The following is an 18,560-nucleotide window of genomic DNA, read 5'->3' on the forward strand; positions in this document are numbered from 1 at the left end:
ATGCGGCTGATGTCAGCCACAATCTCATGAGAGGTTCCTGAGAATACATGTGAAGTCTGAGCAGGGCCCTAGAATATTGTCAACATATCATAGTTGTTGCAACTATTACCTCTGGAGCACTCAGCAGTGAATGGAGATGCTGGGGAAACATCCATAGCAGGCTGTAGGGTACAACATAGAAGTAATACTGCTCTTTCTGAATGCACTAACTCTGTCATGGAAAAGCCATGGAGTAGAATCTAAAGAACTTTGCACAGCAGATCTCCAAGGAAAGAGCATAAAACTAGACTTTGTTTGGGGTAAATTTATTGAGAACTGATTAGTCAACTGGAATATTGTCTGCATGCGATAGGGGTTGCAACTGTGACTCATTCTGGAGCATGAGGCAATGAGTAGAAATTATTGTAAGTTGCACATGTATGCTGTACAGAAAACTCTAGTGGATACTTTAAGAAATAAAAAAGAAGATAGAGTGCTCTACTTTCAATAATCTTATAATTTAGCACTCTGCAATCAAAGGTATAAAAAGAGTAAAATAAGCTAATGTGATAGAGAGTGAATGGTGGAGTGTGGAAGAACAGAGTGGCAGGGGGCAAAGTTAGGTGTAGCAATCTAAGAAAGTCTAAACCTGAATTACTAAAAAAGGGAATGCTGTTAGATAATCAGCAGAAGAAGGTTCCAGGAGGAAACAATAGCAAATACTTTGGCCCTTAGATGGGAGTGAATGATGCTTGAGAAAATTGAAGAGTGCCCCTAAAAGTTCTCCGACTACTAAATCACCTGGGAGCCCATAAGTCATAGGGGAACCCTTGTCTGCTGTTGCCCCCCATCACCACACTCAACTAGTTGGTGTGGGGTAGGCTGCAGGCATTTGCATTTTTAAAAACCTCCAGAGGTGACTGCAAGGTTCAGGCAGGGGTGAGAAGCACTGGCCAAGCATGGTGAGTCTAGAGAGGGTAACCGACGATGGGTTAGCAAGGGTGGAATGAGGTCCAGTCACACAGACTTCTGAGGATGCTATGGTTAGAGTTTGTGTTTTATTCTGAAAGTGATGGGAAACCACTGGTCATGAGGGGTTAGGCACAGGCATGATATAATCTACCCTAGGTTTTAAAAGGAGCACTGTAGGGACTGCCTGAAATGCATGCATGGCAGTGGGATGAGGGAATAGCACGAAAACAGCAAAAACAGCTAAATGCACATGGAAACTCCAGTGACTCCATAAATACAAACTACTAGTGATGGTTGTCCAACTGAGGTCTACCAGTGAAATACAACATATGACACTTACTGAACTTGGCCAAAGAGTAAATTGTGCTGGTATTTACCTTTCTGTTTCTACCTTCACCTCATTGTCTTTATATGTTTGTCCTGAACATGGGCAATGGCTATTCAGTGGTTCTCCACCCTGGTTGCTCATTCAGAATCTACCCATTAAAAAAAAAAGATGTCAGCTTCACTCCAGAGGCTATAATTTATTAATCTGGGGATTGGACCTGGCCACTGGGAATTTTTAGAAGCTAATCAAGTTATTTTAATCTTCAGACACCAATAAAAACCACTGAATTAAGTAAATAATCCATTAATTGGGAACAGATGTGTTGAAGTTGGCCTAGGATTCTGACCGGTTCCCAGCTGATAGGGTTAGTAGTACAATCCGAGAGTCTTCATGTCCAGGAAATGGAGCTAGACACCATGAGCTCAGGGTAAATACTATGATTCAAAGTTACCACATTGGAATGGGAAATGGAGTAGGAAATGGTTTGCTTTGCCTAAGTAAAGAAGCGTTGGGGTATGAGATAAGGCCCCTCAGTATTTGTTATTTATTCTAGAATAGAAGGGCAAAGGTGGGGATTCCCAGCTTTGTATTTTGTTTTCAAAGCAGAATATCCCTACAGGGTTTTTTTAAATTTTTAAAATTATTTTTATTAACATATGATGTATTATTTGCCCCAGGGGTAAATAATCTATGAATCATCAAGCTTACACATTTCACAGCACTCACCATAGCCCATACCCTCCCCAATGTTCATCATCCAACCACCCTCCCACCTTCTCCCCACCCTCCTCCCCACCCCCAACCTTCCCCCCCAACCCCCCCAACCCTCAGTTTGTTTACTGAGATTAAGAGTCTCTTATGGTTTGTCTCCCTCCTGATCCCATCTTGTTTCATTTTTTCCTTTCCTACACCCCACAACCCCCCCTGCACCGCCTTAATGTTTCCTACAAATCTCAAAACTTCCTGTATTTGGTGACAGTTGTCAAATTCAGGAATAACTAAAAAGCTACAGTTAAAGGTACTGGCGATTTGCAGCCAGCCTGACCATGAAGAGGATATGTGATTAAACTTTCCTGAGGTGTGAGAATCTGATGTTGGGCTGAGGCTCCGCCTTGAGAATGGTTTGTATATGGTGGCACCTGAAGGCTGCAAGGTGGTCTGAGTCACCTCGCAAAGTCTCTTCTGGAGGATAGGAAGTACAACTCTTTTTAAGGTAAATACTTATTGAGAGTTTTACTTTATGTAAAATTGAGACAAAGGAAATAAGGGGTTCTATTACTGGCTGTGCAAATCAGACATGAAAGCTTGCTTTTAAATTACAAGTTTCCTTTGTTATCTATAATACATTACTTATACTTCTTAGCATTTAAAAATGCTGAAATGAATTTCTTTTAAAACAGTTGTTGGACCTACCTTTTATGAATGAGAATGGCTATTTCTTCTTTTGATGCTGAATTAATGAGTTTTTAGTGCCTATTATATTACTTAGGTGTCAATCTCTTTTTTTTTTTTTTTAATTTAAATGTTGTGAGTTAGCATACAGTACTACATTAATTCCTGGAGCAGAAGTCAGATATTCATCACCTATATGCAACACCCAGTGCCCATCACAAGTACCTCCTTAATGCCCATCACCCACCTCCCTCCAATCAACCCTCAGTTTGTTCTGTACTTAGGCGTCAACCTTAAATATTCACGGACTAGAAATCAGCTATAAAATAACATACTCATAAGATTCTTTAAATGTCACAGTAAGAAAGCATTTCTTTTACCTTCACATAGTTATACTCTAAGAGAATAAACTGTCCATCAGGAGATACCGAATAATCATTTATAGTATGTTCAAATTCCTCCTGTCAAACAAGTGGAAAAAAGAACAATTGAACAACTGCACTTAACAATCACTACTGAGCACTTACTACATAGAGGGTATAGTTCTAGACAGACATGTGGCTCATGCCTTGGGAGCTCTTAGAAATGGCACGATCCCCCCCCACAAATGATCATGATGCAAGGTGTATGGTGATCAGGGTTAGAGAACCAGGCAGGGAAGAATTAAATCTAACCAAGGGAAGACCACCATGAGGGTAGGGATCAGGAAGAGAGAGAGAAATTTCCCAGCAGGGGGAAGAGCATGAGCAAAGAACCAGATGCAGGAGAGAGCATGCATAGTAAGAGTGCCCAGAGGTTTGGTGTAAACTGAGTACAGTATAGGGTACGTCAGACAACATATAGAAGAGGACATAGAATTAGAAAAGCAGCTGGGCCTGAAATATAAGAGTGGAACTCTAAATCACTTTTTGTAATGGATGTGATAGAGTCTTATCTCTCTTTACAGAGATGCTCTGGGACATGGTGGCAGACATGAGATGAGAGGGCCTGCATCAGCCCTGGCCTTGGGCAACGCAATGGTCTCATCGACAGAATGGAGACAGGGACACAAGACTGGAGTACTAACACAGATTAAAAAGGCCTTGAACCAGGGCTCTACGGTGGAGATAGGAATCCGAGGGACATGACATTGTAGAGGAAGAAGTGATAGGGTTTGTTAAATGGCCAAATACGAGGGATGGCAGAGGAATCAAGGAAGATTCTGGGGATTCAGGGAGTAGAATTTCACTTTTTAGCCTACGTGACTTGGAGGGGAGCATAATTTACCGAGATTGGGAGCTCAGGAAGAGGAATAGGGTGCTTTCAGCTTGAGAGGAGAATGAAAGGGAAATAATGAGTTGAGCTTGGGATACTGAGCTTAAAATACCTGCAGGTCAAGGGTGGGCAGGAGCAAGCCAGCTATGAGAAATAGAGACTTTGGTCTTGGCAGAAGGTTAGTGTTGAAAATGTGCATTCGAGAATCAAGGCCAGACAGGAGAGCCCTCTTGCTGGGGAAGGGCATGAAATTCACTGAAGGAGAGCAGGCAAACTGTGGAGAGAGGCCAGCAAGGGAAGACAGAGCCCTGATGGGCACTTACGCTTAGGAGGATGGGCAGAGGAGGAGGAATCGTCAAGGGAGACTAAAAGGTAGCCAAGGCAGGGAGCATTCCAAGAAGGAGAGAAAGATCCACTGTGCCATATGCTGCAGAGAGAGTTCAACAGGATGAGAAATGATAGTACTTATGATTTGAAAGGTTATGAAAAAAAAATCCTCAGAATTTCCTTAAAGTATAAATGAATTATGCAATCAAACATACAAATGTACTGTTTTCCAAGAAAATGGAGCTGTTTCCGTATTCAGCATTGAATAGCAAGATATTATTTTCTTGTTTGTAGAGGTACTCCTGATCTAAAGAAAGAAAATGGCTGGATCAGTATTTCAAGTTGCAATTAAAAATCTCCATAAGCTAAAAATGAAACAGAAAAAAAAAACTGAAGGTTTAAGCTCACACTAGTACTAAATAAGCATTTTGAAGTTGGAAAAACATTAAGTGATGAATATTACACTAGTATGCATCCATTTTTCCATCATTATTGTCAAAGTTTCAATTCACTTTTAACTTTTCATAGCCCGCAACAAAGAAATATAAGTTTATTTTCCTTTGTACCTGTAAATAGAGAAAAATACTTTCCCATATGGCTTAACAAAACAAGGGTATCTTCTCAGGGCCACAAAAGTGTCCCACAACCTAATTAGAAGGAGCACAGGCTTAAAAATCTGTCCCCTCCCCCAGAAAAGTCCTTACCTGAAATCCAACGCAAGGAATAGAATTTCATCCTAAAAGTATTTTTTAAATAATCAGTTAGAGTGTAAGTTCTGCGACTGTCAGCTGTAGCATCATCTGTTGATTAAAGAAAAGAGCCAAATGTTCAGTAAGATGTAATAACCTAAGTTTGGGATAAAATAAACAAATGGATCACTGCAATACACACTGGTCTCAAACTATAGGAATTACACTCACAAAATGCAAAACACATTCTGAAGGATTTCAGGCTGGATGGATGGAGTGGAAATACACTTAATGGTTAGAGCACAAGTGAGTGGTGTGTCTCCCTGAGCTATATTAGTGCCCGCATTAGTGAACTTCCTCATGAAGGTCTAGATCCCCCAAATCCAATGGAAATATGACGTGAGTCCATTTTCTAGTAGCCATATGCAAAGATTGGTAAGGTGAAAATAATTTTAGTAGCATATTTTATTTAGCCCAATACATTCAAAATATTATCATTTCAACATGGAATCAATATTTAAATTTTATTAATGAGATCTTTCACATTCTTTATTTTTATACTACTTCTTTGAAATCCAGTATGTCGGCTATGATTACAGCATGTCCCAATTTGACTAGACACACTCCTGGTCAGTAGCTATCGGTGGTCAGGTAGTAGATGGCACAAGGCTAGGCTGTCTTTCTTAGAGGCCTGAAGGTGCCTTTCCACACTCTCTTGCTTTGCATGGACCTTTAAGACAGGGTGATCGTCTAATGCATTGATCTTTGTTTCTATGGTGACCTTCCCTTGCATTTGGGGGAGGTTTTCAGGAAACCCTCCCATGGACTCAGTGACACCTCACTTCTCCTCCTAACCTCTGATCATTCATTTTCTATCTCTTTATTTTTCTCTATTGACCTCCAAGGCAGAAATGCCCTGATACTCAATCTTCAGCTTTTTGCTCTTGTCTCTCTTCATTTTTCCTCCTAGAGGACTCCAGAGAATGAGACTTCTTGGGCTTCAGGCATATTTTCCATTTAAATTCATGACAAAACCTATACTCATTACCTTAGCCTTTCACACCTCAAACTCACATTTCTAGTTCTGAGTTGGCCATTCTTAGTTGACTTGCCCCATATTAACCCTAGACTTCCCTTGTCTAAATTAATCGCCTTCCTTCCAAAATAATTTTCCCTAGGGAATTTGTGTGGTTTTAGATTCTGTTACCAGAAACCCATATTCAAAGTCTGAAAATCATTTCTGATGTCTCCCTCTCTTTTACTACCACCTGTATCTGGTTAAACCCGTTTGATTCTTCCTATGACATTATTCTTCTGGGTATCTTGCCCTTAAGTCTTTCCCCAGTCCAATCCCTCTACTGTACAACCGCTGGAAAGATTTTTCCAAAATGCCACTTTCATCCCGGTGACCTTTTCCTCAAAAGCCTCCCCTGATTTGCCATTGCCTACAGAAAGATTCCAACTCCGCAGCACGGCACTCATGGCCTCCACAGTCTGGCATGAGACTGTCCAGGCTCATTTCCACTTACTTCACGTATGAACCCTCTAACCCACTCACACTGATTGCCTACTGGACCCAGTAAGCCTTCTTTTTTTTTTTTTTTTTTTTTAAAGATTTTATTTACTTATTTGACAGAGAGAGATCACAAGTAGGCAGAGAGGTAGGCAGAGAGAGAGGAAGGGAAGCAGGCTTCCTGCTGAGCAGAGAGCCCGATGCGGGGCTCGATCCCAGGACCCTGAGATCATGACCTGAGCCGAAGGCAGCAGCTTAACCCACTGAGCCACCCAGGCGCCCCCCCAGTAAGCCTTCTTTTTGGCTTTTCTGACTCTTCTCCTTGTCCTAAGCCTCTCCCCTGCAGCATCTCCAACCGCTTCCGGGGCTGTCACAGCCCTCCACCTGCCAGCTCCCTCCTCTCTCATCAAGACTTCAGTGATGCCTCCTCTGACTTTTGCCCCCAGACTACTCATTTGGTATTTCTAATTAATAGCTTCTGGTGATAACTATTTTTCCATGCCTACCACTGTGGTGGACTGAGCTAGGCTATCTATTCATTGAAGAAAGGGTCTTGGGTTGGTTGGTTGTTTCTTTTTCATCAACTTAGTACCTAGCACAGTTCTATGCCATAGTAGGTACACACAGCTTTTGTTGATGACATGGGATATCATTCTCCAAGGCTGATGAGGCCAGCGTGATTCCCCAATCACAGAACCCCCAATGATGACAAGCAGCCTAAAGAGTTTTTCCATATACTATATTCCTTCCACATACTTGCAAACATACGCTCATAAAAGCAGGCACCATCGTAAGTTTTCAAGAACTGTTCTTACTCTTTCGGGGATTGAAAATTCAATAGCAGCTTCTCTTGTTAATTTTTTACGGTCTGTAGAAAGGTAATTCTCTCACAGGAAATGCTCTTTCAGGAGATGTTCTCAAGATTTTATTTCTTTGGATCTTATCTGATAACATAGCCTTGGTTCTGCCTATAAAACTCTCAGCTTCAGTAGATAAATTGTTACACTTCATTAATTTATTGATTTTGTTTAAGCCTAGTTAGCTAAATAAGTTGAAGATTAAAAAAAAAAACAACCTGTTTTTTTTTTTTTTTTTCCATTCAGGCCTGCATTTCACCCCAGAAAATTAAAAAGATATTTCTATTTGTTAGCAGAGATAGAGCAAATGGGTAAAACCAGCCCTTGAACTTGCCAACCGTCAAGCAAGAAGTAAAGCCCTGGGCTACAGAAAATATTTGAAACTCTACATATCTGTAGATTTATGCACTAAATACCCTTAGTTGTTCATATTCATCTAATTGTTCTTTGATGCACTGAACAGCGATAAAGTAAGTACTATTTGAAAAATACTGTTGCAGATATCTATCTATCTATCTATCTACATAGATAGATAGATAGATATCTATACCCTGTTATCAAGAGCTATTAGTCTAAAATGTACACAAAAGACATTCCAAAATTAGTGCAACTCAAGATATAAATGGTTATAGACATTCACAATCCTGTATCACCTGCTGATATCGATGTCTGGATAGACCTATTGATATTGAACAATTTACACATAAACACGCAAACACACTTCATTACAATGACCTAAATGTTTGTATCCTCCAAAATTCATATGTTGAAATCCTAACCCACAATTTGATGGTATTAGGAGATGGGACTTTTGGGAGGTGATTAGGTCATGGAGGTAGAGCACTCATAAATGAAATTATTACCCTTATGAATTAGTGCCCAGAAGGATCTCTTGTCCTTTCTGTGCGAGGACACAGGAAACTGGCCCTCACTAGATGCCAGACACATAATCTGCTAGTGACTGAGACTTCCCAGACTCCAAAACTGTGAGATAAAAACACTTGTTGTTTAAGCCACACAGTCTATGGTGTTTTTTTTAATGCAGCTTTGCCTGAACAACCTAAAACATGTATCTCTAATAAAACAGACATATCAACTTAGAACATCTCCCACTGCCTCTTGATTTTGTAAGGAGAGAATTAACCGAGTACTTACAACAGACAATGTACATTGGTATTTCCTTTAAACGCTATCTCATGTAAGGGTATTCACCCTGGCTTTTTAGAATAACACACTTAAATCTGGACTATTAAAATCATTGAGGCAAAATTCCCTGTGACATCACCTGCTGCCCATGGCGCCACCCTTCACATTCATGATGCATGATTCACTGAGCACTTAATCTCTCCCCCGTCTCAGACAAGGCTGAGCTCATTCTCTCCTCAGACCATAGTGTTCATAGACTGATCAAGTCTACCATATTTGGGCTCCTACCATGTTTGCTTGTAATGGGCCCATGATAATTTTATTCCATCCGTTGATGTCCCAGATATCAACACTGATGCTACTACACTCCTGCTATGGCCCAGTACATCTGTGAAGACCCCGGGGTGCCTCTGGTTTGTGTCAGGCTCACTCACCCACTCAACGATGACCCCAAGAGCTCCTTTCCACATCCTGGCTACCCGGTCCCAGAACAATGCTGCTGAATTGGAGCAAACCAAGCAACAAATGTTCCTTGTTTTTTGCCTTGCTATTTGATAAGCAGTGCACATTGGAAGATACGTTTGAAACATCTAGATAAGCGAGCTCTGTAAAACGTTGAGTGCCAAGTCCAGGTTTTGACCTTTAGCAAGTTCCTAGTTTGTTGCCAAGTTACAACCTATTCTGTCAAACACTTACAGGACACGCTCATGTTTCTTTCCCCTTGTCTCCTTGCTCACTGACAGGGCACTGCTGTGGCAACAGATGAAGGTCTTTGGCTGCTCGTGTGGTTTTCCTGGTGGGCCTGGGACATGTCGTTCATTTGACTTATCGGTTCAAAGCATTGTGCTCGCCAAGTAAAGCAGTTAATCATATGTTACCCATCAGCTTTTATAGAAACTCTTAGATTCCTGTCTTCTTGAATTTCAAAATCAAAAAAGAAAAAAAAATGTTAACAACTTTAGATTTTACTTTCCTGGTGAGAACAGCTATTGGGTTAGACCATCTGAAAATGTCATTTTTTCAGTTAAAAATGGTAGAATAGCAGTATTTAAAATGTTTCAACCTAATAATAGATTCTTATCGAAGTGTATGGTATCTCAATGCCTTCTTGTTGTAGGATCAAAATCATTTCTGAATAAAAGTATTTCCAAAATAGTAAGATCCAATTAAGGACGTAGTGTAGTTCCATGGAATCATCTTGCCTTGACCACTTGTTACCTTATGATTGCAGAATATTTTGACTATTTTGTATACATTAATAATAAACTTTTTAAAAAAAGATTTTATTTATTTGAGAGAGAGAGAGTGAGAGAGAGCATGAGAGAGGAGAAGGTCAGAGGGAGAAGCAGACTCCCCATGGAGCTGGGAGCCTGATGTGGGACTCCATCCTGGGACTCTGGGATCATGACTCGAGCCAAAGGCAGTCGCTTAACCAACTGAGCCGCCCAGGCTGCCCAATGATACACTTTTTTGTCTGTGTTGGGCTGGGATATGTAATATTTCTACTTCACAAAAATAAATTGTTTTGGTAAATAAGTAGCTAATGAAATGCCACTAAAAAGAAATGTGCTCTTTACGGCTCATAAACTTATTAAGTTGTTAAACACAGGAAAAAGATATCTGGTTATAGAGTTCTTGGATTCCATATGGTAATCAGTTAACATTTTGTATTGATGCTAAAGAAATGAAATGCGTGTCGCTTCAGAATTTGCCACAGCAAAATAGCAGCCTTGACATGGGGACAGAAGAAGCAAAATCAAGAAGGCAGAAGAAGAAATTGACTGGAAGACACTGCGTACCCTGTATCACCCAGTAGCATATGTGGGCAGGCTACCACCCATCTGAATTGATCCAACAAATACCAATAAAGTGTTGGGTCCCTGGTGGCTTTGAAATCAGAGAGTCTGGATTTCAGACTAGGTCTAATTCTTGCAGTGAGGCCTTGGGAAAATTTCTGAATCTTTCAAAACTTCAGCTTTTTCATCTATAAAACCAGAATATAGCATTATGTAGCCTATGGGGACTTGCCATGGTTAAGTGGGATAAGGGATGTAAAATGCTTAGCTTAGGACATAGAATTCAGAAAGCTCTCCAGATATGTCACACTATTTATTGTTGTTTTGTTCCAAGTGTGTGCTAGGCAATCAGGTTACAAACATGAACAGAGGAGTCTCTCCTCTGAAGTACTGAGCAGGGGTGCTGAGATTAAGATTGATTTGCAATAAAATAATGGTTAAAATAACAAGTTTCAGGTTGTTCATATCCCAAATGATCCTAATAAGAGAGCATAGGAACATCATGCTGAGAAAACATCTAGGATAAGCACAGTCTAGTCATTTGCTCAGTGCTAATGAGTGGCACTCTCTCCCTTGAACCGGTCTCATGCCCTCCCTCCCATCCGCAGCGGGCGTCAGCAGTTTGAAGCATGGAGGGAAAACACTGAACTTGGTGGACTTAGAGAATTTGTGAGGAGGGATGTTTTTCTGATTATCAACGCAGGAGGCATTAGACCATAATCACAATCGCCAGATTCGCCTCGAGAAGAGGAACACCCCATGTCCATCAAGTGACACCTGATAAATGCATGCCCACGGAGCTGGAGCCCAGGGAGCCTGGGACTACCTCCTCCATGCACTTACTTGTAAGGTCAGAGTGTCAGATGACCAAACTTTTGTTAGAGACAGAATCACTGTGCTGTCTCTCCCAAAAGTCTACTTTGAAAGGCCAACCAAATGGTACAATGCATATCTCCCAGAACAGCAATAGTTTAGGATAAAGGGAACAACATAGTAGGAGGCTGTCTGTCACGACTCCAGGCTCACCTCCTCCTCTTCCCCTTGTACCTCTCCTCTCTCTCCATAATGGCCTTCGGGCTGTTCACTAGACACATTCCTCCCACTGCTGCCTCAGGGACTTTGAGTTTGCTGTACCCTACTCCTGGAACGTTCTTGACCTCGAATATGCCCAAAGCTTATTTTTCCTTATCATCTCCAGGTCTTTTTTTGAGGCCTGATCCCCCATGGCATTCTCTAGAACCCTTCTTATTTTATACATACATATATATATATATATATATATATTTTTTTTTTCTTAACAGTGATACCATCTATCATACCATATATCTTACTTTATCTTGTTTACTGCTTGCCTCCTTTGATTGAATGTAAGCTCCACAGGGGCACTGATTTTGTTGTGTTTGGTTTCATTTACTATTATATCACCACAGCTTAGAACAGTGCTCAGCATATAAAGATGGTCCCTAAGTATTTGTTGAAAGAAAAAATAAAAGCCAGATAATACTAGCACAGGAACACAAACAGGAACATGGTTCCAAATACCAACACTGTGAACTCCAAGTGACTGTGGTAGTAGGAAGAGCAGTACACTGGTCAGGTGGGTCTAGTTAGAGGACTGGCCAGTAGGAGAAGAAAAAGAACTTTGTTCCTCCTGCTGATCCATTTAGCATGTGCCCAGAAATAGCACCTGGCTCAGCCTCTAGCTCCTTTGGAATGCCCAAACCTTCCTCGTCATGCCTCTCAGTGACGGCAGAAGCAGCTGGGTGCCTCACAACCCTCAGAGTTTTGAGCCCAGACCCTCTGTGTCCTTCATCTTTGTTCCCAACCCCAAAGGTAAGCCATTCCTGCAGCTTCTGTCTCTGAGTTACTTCAGAATTTCTCTTCTGCTCTCTAATCTGTGCAACCACTTTTTATATTCTTTTTTTTAAAGATTTTATTTATTTATTTATTTGACAGAGATCACAAGTAGACAGAGAGGCCAGCAGAGAGAGAGAGGGGAAAGCAGGCTCCCCGCTGAGCAGAGAGCCGGACACGGGGCTCGATCCCAGGACCCTGGGATCACGACCTGAGCTGAAGGCAGAGGCTTTAACCTACTGAGCCACCCAGGTGCCCCAACCGCTTTTTATATTAAATCCCTCTTCCTAGAAACCGAGTGTGATTTCTGTATTTTTCACACCACCATAATTTAACAATATAAAAACTTACACATTTTGCCTATCAAATAAGGTCTTTTCTGGCTCCAAATATCCAATATCTAGACCTCTGTTTGGCAACCTCTCCTTAAGGAGCCAGATCGTAAATGTTTCAGATTTTGTGGGTCATGCATCTTTGTTGCAATTACTCTAGTCTGCCTGTAGCTTGAAAACAGCCACAGACAACATGTAATTGAATGGACGTGGCTATGTTCCAATAAAACTTTATTTAGAAACAACAGTGGCCACACTTAGCTTTTCTTTGATGACACTGTGTAGACATTCCTCGGGAATTGTAAGAAACAAAAATACAAAACATAACAAAAACTTAACTGCTCCCAAGATTGATTTTGAAAGATTGAGGTTGAAACTCTAATTGCCTTGAAACAGTAAGAACATCAGCATAAGACTCCGATATATATTCAGAAAAGTGAAAGTGGGCAGAATATTCATGCCGCAAAATTCAGGTCGAGGTGAAGAGATCTGCAGCCACTGGCAAAGAAGTGCAAGGTCAGAGGGACTTCCTGATCTAAACCCAGCTTACACTGCCCTACTCACTCTGCCTTGACCCCAGGAATGAGTCAGGAAGTATAGCCCACACCGGAAGCCTGAACCAAACAGAACATCTGAGCGGCTTTATTCCTCTTTGAAATGGAAAGGGATTTATTTATTTATTTGTTTGTTTATTATCTATAGTCACTTCCTCTCCCCTTGTTAGGATTCTTCTGGGAATAAATAAGACAGGTAGGATAATGGCCGACATTCATATTTATAAGACTTTTACGTCCCAGGATGTTGACTGACATTAAGCCAGTGTAATCCCAGGTGACGAGAAAGAGCTGAAAGGTGGAAACCTATGAACTACGTGGATAAATGATTCACAAGCCCATGAAACATTCAGCCCTTGTAGCAAAGGGCTGTTTTCCCTTGAAAAATACTCAGAAGTAGTTGTAGTGGGACATCAAAAAAAGGTGTTACCATGCAAACCAAGAATGATTAGTTTGTGCTATAAAGAAAAACTGATTAAAGGACATCAGCCTTTGGTGATGCTGCAAGCTCTAATACTGAATCACTGAAGAACTTTCCAGAAAGATTTATAGGCATAATTAACAAGGCGACTCTGTGATAAGTGCTTGTCTTCTAGGATATGAGGAAAGATGCTCAATGGAAAACAAAACTGCCACAAAAATTGCCCTTCCCAGAATTCTCCAGGCAAAACTTTCAAGAGTGTGAGACAAGTGTAATTAGAGTGCTAGTCTCTGGACTGTTAAAAAAAAAAAAAAAAAGTTAAAAATACATAAAGAATCATAACTACAGACTTATTCCGGGGTGCTGGGCTGTTCCAGGCATTGTACACTTAGTAAGTTATTCTCATCTCAGTTTTACAGGTAAGGAAACTGAGGTGCAGACAGGCCTAGAGGGTAAGCAAACTCAAGTCTGTGACTACTAAGCCCCAAGAAGCTACACCTGAAGAAGACAGCATGGCTCGGAACCCTGTGGTTACAACCACTCTTCTAAACAACCCGAGTGTTTGGGAGGGTGGCTGCACATGGTAGAAGCTATACAGGCAGTTTCTGTAAACTGCTGTAGATATATTAGGCATTATGGAAGTGTTCAAACTCAATGTTTGCAATGAATCCAGACAGATGGGTTGGGGGTATCATTTGGACTTGTGGAGTTGGTAGGTTGTATCAGAACATCATTGGTCCTAGTGCTGAAAAATCTAATGGGTACCATTTATTTTTTAGAAAACCCCAGAGTTTTCTCTCCAGACCGTTATTAAAAATGGTGACTTTGTGAGGTGTCCACAGAGCTCAGTTGGTTTAGGGTCTGATTCTTGTTTTAGGCTCAGGTCATGATCTCAGGGTCATGGGATTGAGGTCTGAGTCTGGCTCCATGCTCAGCAGAGAGTCTGCCTGAGGATTCTCTGTCCCTCTCCTACCCCTCCCCACCTCCCTAAAATGAATAAATAAATCTTAAAAAAAAAAAAAAAAAAAGGCAACTTTGTGACTTCCTGGAAAGGAGGTTGTACCACCCCCACTCTCTCTTCCAAAGGTAGGAACTTATAGTAAGTTTCTTTTCTTCCTTTCTTTTCATGGTTTCCAGATGTAAGACATAACACAATCCTGAATAACTTGGGCCCTGCAGTACCCATTTTCATGAGTATGAAGTCATCCAGTAAAAAGATACAATGATATTTCCTTTATAGTGAAAGCCACCCTGAGGAGCGTCTTCCCCGCCACGCTCCCCGTGTCTGTGCTATGCCCCTCCCACCACGCCTCCACCCTTTCCTCAGCACTTGGAGGTAGAAGTGGGCCCAACCTGCGCCTCCAATCCTTGTCTTCTTCATCCTAAGGGACATGTTTTCTTTTCTCCTCCCTCAGGATCCAATGCATTTTTGCTGCTCCCTCTGCCCTGCCCTTAAGCAGACATAGGGTGCAGCTATCAGAACAAAATGTTTACCTGACTGTACTGCCATCTCCTCATTTCTCTGCCTGTGTTTATCTTATCAGCAAAGTCTAAAATCACCAATCCACATCTGTGGTCTTCATCTTCTCACTGTTCCTCCTCATGTCTCTGGGTCTACCCCTCACTACTTACACCACACCCATTTCTCCTTCCTGGTCTTTATCAGGGTTTATTTTCTGTACAATATGTTTGGCCAATTAATCAGGTAATTTTAGATCATTATTTGAATATTTACTCTGGACAATCATGTCTTAACTAGACAAGTTATAAGTTGGTTGGAAGGATGACTTATTTTATCTTCATTAGACAGCAGCCAGCATTGGACTCTACACACAGGAGGTACTAGACAAATGGGTGACTTGACTCCATATTTATGAATATAATTATTTTAATCAGATTCAGGGCAACATTAAAATGTTAATCAAAAAATATTCTTGGGCCCTAGAGACACAAAATATGGAAAACATGAACAAAACAGGAAACCTTTTACTCCCAGGAAGCTTACATTCAAATGGTGGGAGGTACAGAAACAAATACTAAGTACCTAATGCCATAGATTAGGTGGTCATAGGTGCCATGGAGAAAATAAAGCTGGGAGGGGGAAAAGGAGTGTCAGGTTTGGAGAGAGGGCTGTATTCAGTAATTTGGTGAGGGGAGGCCCCAAGCATAAGGTGGTATTTTAGCAGAGACCTGAAGGAGGTAAGGGGGTAAGCAACAGACAGTCCCAGGGAAGAGGGATCCTGGCAAAATATCTGCAGGTTTGGAACCTCGGAGGCAGGATGGGTGAACAAAGATGAGGAAGGAACAGGGGAGGAACTCAAAGGGGCAGGCTCAGGTCACAGCGGCCTTTTAGGCCCTTGTGGGGATTACGGTTTTTGCTCTGAAAGATGGGGAGTCATCCAATTCTTCTGAGCAGAGAAGAATGTGATCAGACCTCTGTTTCAAAGTGGTCACTGTATCAGTTTTCTGTTGTTGCTTAACAAATGACACACATACAGTAGTTTAATACAACACTTCATATTAGCTCAGGGTTCTGTGGGTGGGACTTGTAGCCTGGCATGGCTGGCTTTCCCACCCAGGGTCTCCCAAGGCAGAAATCCAGGCTTTGGCCACACTGAGCCCTCACCCTCATTTGGAGGCTCCAGGGTTGGAGGTGGGAGTGGGAAGGGTATGGTGAGGGGGAAGCTGCTTCCCAGCTCATGCAGGTTGTTGGCAGAATTCAGTTTTGCACGGTTGTAGTAGTGATGTCACTGTTTCCTTGCTGGCTACCAGCCAAAGTCTGCTATCACTTCTGAGAGGCCTCTCACATCCCTTGTCACATGGGCCCCTCCAAATCAGCAATGGTGTGAAAAATCTTTTTTGTGCCTCAAAAATCTCTGACTACCCCTTCTGTGAGCAGACAGAAAAACTCTACTTTTCTTTTTTTTTTTTAAGATTTTGTATATTTATTTGACAGAGAGAAATCACAAGTAGGCAGAGAGGCAGGCAGAGAGAGAGGAGGAAGCAGGCTCCCCGCTGAGCAGAAAGCCCGATGTGGGGCTCGAACCCAGGACCTGGGATCATGACCTGAGCCGAAGGCAGCGGCTTAACCCACTGAGCCACCCAGGTGCCCCTACTTTTTTTTTTTTTTTTAAGGCTCATGTGATCAAGTCAGGCCCATCTAGGTAATCTCCCTTTCTTGAAGTGGACTGTGTCACAGAACACAACCTAATCACCAGAATTAAATCCATCATATCCATGATCTCAGAGGTTGTACATGGGGGAAAGGAGGAAATTTGGAGAGTCATTTTATTTTAAAGATTTTATTTGTTTATTTGAGAGAGAGAGAGAGAGAGCATGAGCAGGGGGAGGGGCAGGGGGAGAGGGGCAAGCAGACTCCTTATGAAGCATGAAGTCCAGTGTGGGGTGTGATCCCAGGAACCTGAGATCATGACCTGAGCCAAAGTCAGACGCTTAACCACTTAATCAAATGAAGCATTCAGGCATCCCTGGGGAGTCATTTTAGAATTCTGGTCCCCTTGGTCACCTTCCTGTTGTGGTGAGAACACACTGTGGAAGCTTAAAGAAATTGGGAGGTTTTTTGCAAGAATTCAAGGAAAAGGTGATGGGCATCTGGGACTGGGGGGTAGCAATGGAGGTGGTGAGATATGGTCAAATTTTCAAAGAACATGAGAGCAGAAGTGATAAGATTTTGCGGACCAACTGGATATTGAGTATAAATGAGTCTGTGGAGTTGAGAAAAGCTTCATGGATCTTGGGCTCGGCAACTAGAGAAACGGCATTGTTATGTGCTGAGACAAGGTGCCATAAGGGAGGAATAGGTTTGACAGGACTTTGGGGAGATGTTGCTTTGAGATGCCAGTAACATCCAAATGGAGATGCCTGCTCAGATATACATGTAGAGTTTTGGAAAGAGGTCTGGTCTGATGGTTGGGGCTTTGTCGGGTTATAGATGGTGTTTAAGGCCATGGGATCACCTGAGATCACCCAGTGGAAGGAAGGAAGAAGGAAGGAAGAAGTTCCAGAATGCAGCCCTGCTGGGTTCAAGGTTAGAAGTCAGACATGATGAGAAACTTCTAAGGAGAATGGGGGGGGCATGCAGTGAGGTAAAAGGAACACCAGGAGAAGAGTAGAAACTCAGAGGGAGGGGGGAAAAGAAGGAAGACTAAGTGACAGGACAGTGAGTCACAGACAGAGAACTGGGCTTTGAATTTAGCCACACACAGGTTAGGGACCTTGAGGAGAACTGAGCTGTTTCAGTGGCGGGGTGGGGGTAAGCCTCATTCTAGTGGGTTTAAGAGAGAATGGGAAGAGGAACTGTAGACAGAGATAAGACAAAGCTCTTTGAGGAGTTCTGTGGTAAAGAGAGCAGGGAGAAGGACTGGGAGGTTGGCAGGGATGTGGGATCCTGAGAGGATTCTCCTTTCCTCCCTGCTCCCTCTTTTCCTTTCCTTTCGTGAGAGGTTATAGCACAATTAGATGGAGAGGAGAAAATGATGGTGCAGAGAGCAGGAGAAATGGCCAGAGCCCTATTTCTATGCAAAGCAAAAGGGGTAGAATCCGCGCCCAAAGGAGGATCTGGCCTCTAGCAGGTGCTGGAAAAGTTGCCTAATGCCCTAGGAGGGGCCAAGGCAGGTGAGGGCTCAGAGGGGCTGGTGGGAATGGAGGCTAGTCTCTCTTGGGAGGGCCTTTCTTTTCTCATTAAAATAGGAAGCCAGGTTGTCAGCTGAGGGGATGCTGGGGGCTTGGGGCAGGAAGACATACGACAGAGCCCACCAGCAGCGTGAGTAAGGAAGCAGGTAGGGAGCCTGGGATTGCCAGGCCTCACGAGAAGCCACTGATACCAGGTTCTAGATTTTCTTTTCAGTACAGTCAAACCACTTTCATCTGCAAAAAATTATTACCATGTAGATTAACTACCCCCCTCCCCCACCAAACCCAGAGATTTAACAATAAAGATTTGGGTCATCAAATCCAGACCCAATGAATTTATTTTGTTTGCTTTTATTTACTAATTGTATTTTGTTTTTATGGCCATTAGTTATTTCAAATCCTACTTTCCCGGGTCAACTGTTGCAGGTCTAATGCTTACCATGTATTGTAAAACATTGCTTTTTTTATTTTTTGTTGACTGTTTCTACTACCT

General features: G+C 42.2%; 1 protein-coding gene across 1 annotated transcript in view; it reads right to left on the reverse strand.

Annotated features, from left to right (window-relative positions):
• LOC111142158 (dipeptidyl peptidase 4) overlaps window positions 1-18,560 on the reverse strand; it is a 78,885-nt gene that overhangs the window by 51,117 nt on the left and 9,208 nt on the right. Inside the window, exons 3-5 of the mRNA XM_022495155.1 lie at window positions 4,957-5,052; window positions 4,468-4,559; window positions 3,052-3,132 (exon numbers count right to left, since the gene is read on the reverse strand). Coding sequence (XP_022350863.1) covers window positions 3,052-3,132; window positions 4,468-4,559; window positions 4,957-5,052 — 269 coding nt within the window. The remainder of the gene's footprint in view (window positions 1-3,051; window positions 3,133-4,467; window positions 4,560-4,956; window positions 5,053-18,560) is intronic.

This window comes from Enhydra lutris, unplaced genomic scaffold, assembly GCF_002288905.1.
Source record: "Enhydra lutris kenyoni isolate GAN:26980312 unplaced genomic scaffold, ASM228890v2 scaffoldscaffold1, whole genome shotgun sequence".
NCBI lineage: Eukaryota > Metazoa > Chordata > Mammalia > Carnivora > Mustelidae > Enhydra > Enhydra lutris.